Here is a 6,824-nt window from a genome sequence, read left to right as displayed (position 1 = left end):
AAATACACCAAATGATCATATATATCTCTTGCTTACTAGTTTATGTAAAAGTTAATCTTCATAAGGTGTCCCTACCTAACAACAGTTTCATGTCATTTCTATAGAATGTGGCCAGTTATTTGAATTATAATCTAGTATACCGTCTGATACCTAACATAACAATACTAAATTCACGGACTGAATATTTTCGCATGCAAAACAACTAATAAATTTGTGATCTTAAAATACACAAAGAAACCCTAACCAAAGAAATGAAAGTTTTTCGCCTTTACCAGTTGACATATATGTGCAACGAAATTTAGTAAATAAGGTCAATCATACCGTATAAGGCGTACTGTCTGGATCCACGGAAAAGAATCCAACCCTTTCAAACTGATACCGATCATAGACTTTCCAATTTGAAATGGATTTATCGATATATACTGGTTCCAAAATTTGCAATGAATTCTAAATAACGGTGTAGTAAGAGACTGATTTCACCACTTCAGGAGTGAGTATAAAATAATTAGTGACACATCTAACAACTTTTGCTAGATCTCTAAAATAATATTGACCTATTGACTTCATATATAAAGCAGATGCTTCGAAATGGAAATACACTAAAAAATTCGATGATCACGGTATGCTCATTGAATTTTGATATATTGTTTCTAGAATGTAAAATAAAACTAAACACCCTTCTGTTTCCTCATGAATACAACGTTAAACTTGGAACCAAATTCAATATTAAGCTATTAAAAAGTTTACAAACGGAAATTTAGCACAACGAAGCATTATTAAATAAAAATTCGAATTTGAAAATATCTCCTCGAATTGATATTTCAGAATCATGTAATTCACGAAAAATAACCTAATCCTATTATTGATGCACAATAATTTATTATTTATTTATCATAATTATACAAATCATTAATACCTCATTGCAATCTGATATAAATCCGCCGGGAACTTCATTTCCATCCTCTGGATTTTTATGTCGAAATCTAAAACAGAAAACAAACTAATAACGACGAAGCGAGTTAATTTTAAATTTAAGCAAGAAATCTTATTAACCTTTGTTAAAATTAAATGAAACATTGTCTGTTTTAAATGTTACTGTTTTTAAATATCGTCTTATCCTAATATTTTTAGTTAATAAAAAATAAATATTTATTTTTGGCTTTAAATGTGACGAAAAATATGGAATGCACGGAAGACATACAGTCGTTCGTATATTCGAACTTGGCAATAAGTTGGATTTGCTACCCAATGTAAATATGCTTTTGGTCTATTCTCGGCAGTGATTTTTACTGCTTTCACCATCAACTCTATCACCTCACCTCTGTCATTCTGGAACAAACATCAAATTACGACTCCAACATTGCGGAAACATGAAACATAGCAACCAATCACTGTTGAATAAAGTTGACTAATAATGGCAACATGCCATTAACAAAACTGATAATCGTCTGACGTAATCTACATTTTAGACCATAATAATATACAACAGTTTCATGCGCATATACTGTTTTACTACGTTCAAGCGGAAGAGCAGGAAAATGTGGTAAGATACTGCTTCTCAGTAGAAAAACTTCATGCATTCTTTGTTAGGGACTTATTGGACCATTGCAACTGGAATAAAAGTTGCGTGTGAGAATATACCTTTAATTCACTGGTAAGCGATATAATGACTCCGAGATATTTCAAACCAACTAATTTGTTCTTCGCTAGTCGAAGGAAATCCTTATCCGTTTCACCCTGCAAGCAACAATTCACTTTATTTGCAATTTACAAAAAAATATTTGATGACAGCATAAGAAACATATTTAGACACAATTACAGATACTCCTCTAACATTTTACCTCACGATAATCTGATCGATCGATGAAAATAACACGATCCACAGCAATCGTATGCTGTTGTTTACTGCGATCTGGATCATTTGGAAAATCTGGGACCGATAAACTGCACGGTAGCGACAATTCATCGTAATTTTCAATAGTTACTTTGAGTGGATCCAATACAGCCATCGTTCTGCGCAAATTATAACGATAACAACAAATGACAGGGCAATTCATTATTTGAAAAGTTAGAAAAAACAAGCACGGTCCAACTGGATTTAATTTAAACGAACTTCTTTGTATCAACAAGACAATTCAAAACAATTTGTGTTGGTGAATGAATATGAGCAAAAGTTATGTTGTACAATTTTTCTTTTTTCCAATGACTTCAACGTAGACTTTCCAAAAATAGTCTTTTCGTAGACTTTTATTTTGAAAAATAAGAAGGAATGATGGAAACACTGGAGTCTCTCAAAATGAGTTTTAAATCAAAATCGATTGAAAAACTGCTATACCTTGGCGCACTTTTGTTCAAATAATCACGTGCGGTAGCATCCAGCAATTGTGGATCAATAAAGGTTTGTGCTGTGGTAAGGCCCAGTCCCATGATAAAATTATTGATGGCTTCTGGAGGAATACCCCGCCGCCGGAGTGCTGTCAATGTAAACAATCTTGGATCGTCCCAATCACTATGAAATTAAAGATTTTTAAGATGATAAATACTACTGGTTAATTATACTATATCGTCTACAGAAACATAGATGAAAAGCAGTTCTGATTTTCCATTTCTAGAAAAGAAAAAGAATATTACGCAACATGTTCCTAAAGTATTTAAATATAACAATTACATAAAATGTCTTGATGCAATACAATAACGTCCAATTTGTCAACACACCTCACAATTTTATTGTCGATTAATGCCTTGATTTTTCGTTTGGAAACAACAGAGTAATTCATATTTAAACGACCATATTCCCACTGTACTGGGCAATAAATATCCAAGTTATTGCAAAGCCAATAATAACTGCTACGTCTATAAACTATCCATTATTAAACTTGTCAGAAATTACAGAAAGAAAGCAGAAGAGTCTCAAGTATAAAAAGAAATATAGAAAAGAACAATATAACGATTTCAAGGGATGGGAATAAAAGTGCCGGGATATTTCGCATAATCGAAAATTATGAAGGAAAATTATTCCGAGTATTTTTGTAACTTTTTGCAGTTACAGATGCTGCTCCAGCGTTTAACGAGCAATGTTTTGACTTGGAAGTTTCATGCCATGTGCTCCACATTAATAACAGGTATTGCGAAGCTTGCTTTCCCACCAAACTCAAGGATCAGGATTATGCAGACAAATAAATAAAATCTGCTGGGTTACCTTGATTGGAATTCTTTGGTACATAACGAATGCGTTATATTTTCTAATGAATCGCACAAACAATGTGTAAAATCGTATGTTGGATAAACACACCTAAATAACAATGCATACTTTTGATGTTCACGATTTCGCAATGAAGCGGTAAAAGCTTAATAAAAATCAACAGATTACAGTTACACAAAACATCAGAAGAAATAAATCAAACCATTTATTTCCAGTGCGGTGATGAGGACAGTACTTGATTCTGTAAGCTACCGGATCCACTTTACCTTCTTCCAAAATAATTTTCAGTCGTAGTGTTGCTTCTCCTTCATTGAATTTACCGCGCCGCATGTCCTACAATTTCAATTTACAACTTTTGGTGAGATAACCATCAAACTCCTACAGACAACGGTATGATTTCTTCGAGAAAATGCTTGCATGTGTCTGGCAACAATATGAAGAAATAAACTCCTTTGATGATAAGCATCACATGACGTCAAGCGATTTCTAATACTTAATAGACATCAATTTATAGAATAAAACAAAGTTACTTCAAAAAGTTGCAAAGATTCTTCCACTGGGCGATTACGCCAAGGTGAAATGGTTACTTCAAAACCACGCATTTCATCAACAGCTTGGTGACAAACATATGCTACGCCTTTCTTAATCAGCACAACTGCCCATTCATATAGCTGGTCAAAATAATCTGATGAATACGTGATTTTATATGGTTTATAGCCTGAAAAAAAATAAACATTTATTCTACGAAATTTATCAGAGGTTGACTAAAAGACTAACCGTCGGATTCATAAATTCCTACCTAACCATTCCACCATCTCGATGATACTTTTGGTAAATTTTTCCTCTTCTTTTTCGGGATTTGTGTCATCAAATCGAAGATAACAAATTCCATCATGAGCCTGTAATAAATATGATGATTTATGACGCGACTTTTATATTTTGTATAACATTTCTGACTTATTCGATTAGCAAATTACCTTTGCATAACCGAAATTGATATTTATTGCTTTTGCATGTCCAATATGCAATATACCATTTGGTTCTGGTGGGAAACGAGTGACAACCTGTAATGTATACATTGTAATATATCCTAATTAACAATGAACATGCAATGGTTGAATGGAATCAAAATGGATAATAAATGGATCAAAACAATCATCTTTTCAGATTTCAAAAATATTTTGGAATCAGTCAAGCGAGTATTGAAATTAAAAGGTCATGCAAATTCTGACAAAACCAACTGTTGAGACGGGGAGAATAAGAAAAAAGTAACAAGAGGGAAAAATAGAAGAAATTATGGATGCTCAAAAAAAAAAAATGACTTTTCCCTTCACAGCCTCTATATGTTTCTTCAAAAGTTCCATAGTATTTGGCGTAATGACATAACCACCTGTTTTGTAATTTTCGCCGACCTAAAATGGAAAAAAAAATTCCATTAAACTTACTAGTATATGAAGTTACTGCATATTCGATTCATTCTGAATTTCTTCAAAAAACAGAATGTTAAAAATAAACCAACTTTGTGAAAAATCGTTTTTTTTCGCATTAATTCTTCGATGGTATCCACAGTTTCTTCTTCTGAAAATTATGAAGATATTAGAGTATACTTGTATCGTAATATAAAACGAAGCATGCAATATTTGTTTTTCATTCAATTATATTTCGAAAACTTTTCATTTTTCATTTGTACAGCATTTTAATGCATGAAATATCAAGACAGTCCACTTTACAACTAATATACTTTGTTGGTATATATCTACTAGTGCATTGTTTTCTTTTTTTATAGCTGTAAGTTTCTCAAACCTACTCAATGACAATGCACTATGGTGCTTGCTGTAAGTGAAAGAAACAGACATCCAGATAAGAACTACGAAGCAGTTCAAACTATGTAGATTATTAACCCGAAGCATTAGCAAGAGATATTCAATAGGATAATTGAAATTGATAAGAATAAAATTCACTATATGAGTAAAGGAATATTTTACAATAATTATGGTTTATATAATATATGGTAAAAAAAGGCAAATCAAAAGGGAACGGTATAACAGGAAAACTTACCTTTCTGTGCATTATTCGCTTCAGCATTTTTTGACATAATGGGGTCCGAAACGCTTAGAGCATTCTGTTCTGATTTATTTTTAGATGCTTTTTCTTTTTTAGGATAAAGGTCATCGACTGTCTTCGGACCCAACAGTAGCATTATACAAAGATCCACTTCGCGTTTCACAGCTGAACCGTCTGCCCATTTCAGCTTTGATTTGACATCACCTAGAAAGAGTTGAGTCAAGAGTTTCCAAACTATAAAATTGCATGGACTACAGATCGACAACTGTAATACCTATAAATATCGCAAGGAAAGTTGCACATAATTGATTGTAGGTCATGGATCTCATAAAAAAATTATATGCAAGGAAAAACATAAAGCATTTAGAAATACGGGATGTATAGCAAGTATTGTTATGCGAATTTTCAAAGGAAACGAAATTTTGGAATTGACAAACCAAGTATTTTTCCAATATTGAAGCTGTATCGCTGTTTCAGAATTTCTGGTTTGAATTTTTCGACTGATTCTTTAACCTGAAATAGCATTTAGCAATGATCGAGAGAACTGGAAGTTTATCCAGGATAAAGTTTCACCTCTGAAAACTCATCCGTGATCGATCTGTCCCGCTAGAAAGAAATCTCAATCCTTCCATATCCCTCCAACTTCCTGACAAACCAAAAAATAACACTTGCTCTGTCAGTATTACAACAGTGTATGAAACGACTTCATTTAAAAAAAGAGAAAAAAAAGTGTTTAAGAAAGATATTTTTATTACATCAAAACAATCAGGCATATATGTCGGAAATGAAAACAGGGTGATTTTAGCATTTCTAGAAGACGGCCTTCGAACAGAAAATGATGATCTGAAAACACAACATGAGTGGTACCTGATTTTGAATTTGATCTGCTGTGATAACAATACCCACACCGGATGCATCCAGAAATTCCTTTTCATCTATCCCTTTAACAGCATTACTAAGCAAATACTCGATAGCTGCAACAAGTTGTGGTTCCGTTCGAATATTTCCATTCATAACATGACGCACCACCAGTGGAGTATGCTGCTGGCACTGAGATTTCAGACGTGTCCCCACGTGGTATAGCAATGTGCCCTAAATAATTATACGATATTAGACTGCGTATACAAGCAAAGAAATACAGGGAAATCTGTATGAAACTAAATCTCACCGGACAAATTATTTGACAAATAAAAAGAATTCATACACTTATTTTTAATGCTACACATATAAACCTGTCTTTTATAATTTGTGGAAATAAGATACGCAATAAATATTCATCAGCTCATAATAATACATTGTAATGAGTCGAAAATCTTTTCATAACATGTTCCATATCGTCCTCTGATTTGTTTTCATTATCATTACCATCATTTCGATGTTCTTCAGTTTGTCCGGGATCCTCATTGTCCACATCATTGTCCAGTGATTCACGCTCATCCACATTCTCCATATCAGCATCATCAGCAGTATCATCATCTTTACTATTTTTGTCATCATCACCATCAAACATATCTTTATCATTTTTGTCTATTTTTAAAATTCTGTTCATCGTTATCCG

The 6,824-nt window shown here is 32.9% G+C and overlaps 1 protein-coding gene across 1 annotated transcript in view; it reads right to left on the bottom strand.

Moving 5' to 3' along the window:
- Nucleotides 1-315: 315 nt before the first annotated feature.
- The window catches only part of LOAG_18701 (CBR-ERS-1 protein), a gene marked incomplete at its 3' end in the record, with an annotated part of 7,538 nt that continues 1,029 nt past the window's right edge, over nucleotides 316-6,824 (bottom strand). Inside the window, exons 2-18 of the mRNA XM_020451364.1 lie at nucleotides 6,134-6,358; nucleotides 5,704-5,779; nucleotides 5,261-5,470; nucleotides 4,722-4,780; nucleotides 4,525-4,614; nucleotides 4,180-4,266; nucleotides 4,002-4,101; nucleotides 3,733-3,920; nucleotides 3,405-3,535; nucleotides 3,200-3,292; nucleotides 2,716-2,853; nucleotides 2,336-2,509; nucleotides 1,842-2,013; nucleotides 1,642-1,737; nucleotides 1,202-1,329; nucleotides 917-983; nucleotides 316-447 (exon numbers count right to left, since the gene is read on the bottom strand). Of these exons, the coding sequence (XP_020304857.1) occupies nucleotides 316-447; nucleotides 917-983; nucleotides 1,202-1,329; nucleotides 1,642-1,737; nucleotides 1,842-2,013; nucleotides 2,336-2,509; nucleotides 2,716-2,853; nucleotides 3,200-3,292; nucleotides 3,405-3,535; nucleotides 3,733-3,920; nucleotides 4,002-4,101; nucleotides 4,180-4,266; nucleotides 4,525-4,614; nucleotides 4,722-4,780; nucleotides 5,261-5,470; nucleotides 5,704-5,779; nucleotides 6,134-6,358 (2,166 nt within the window). The remainder of the gene's footprint in view (nucleotides 448-916; nucleotides 984-1,201; nucleotides 1,330-1,641; nucleotides 1,738-1,841; nucleotides 2,014-2,335; nucleotides 2,510-2,715; nucleotides 2,854-3,199; nucleotides 3,293-3,404; nucleotides 3,536-3,732; nucleotides 3,921-4,001; nucleotides 4,102-4,179; nucleotides 4,267-4,524; nucleotides 4,615-4,721; nucleotides 4,781-5,260; nucleotides 5,471-5,703; nucleotides 5,780-6,133; nucleotides 6,359-6,824) is intronic.

The sequence above is a fragment of the Loa loa genome, assembly GCF_000183805.2.
Source record: "Loa loa unplaced genomic scaffold supercont3.453, whole genome shotgun sequence".
Classification (NCBI taxonomy): domain Eukaryota; kingdom Metazoa; phylum Nematoda; class Chromadorea; order Rhabditida; family Onchocercidae; genus Loa; species Loa loa.
The sequence above is the reverse complement of the archived record's forward strand: the minus strand, read 5'-3'. Positions and strand labels throughout refer to the sequence as shown.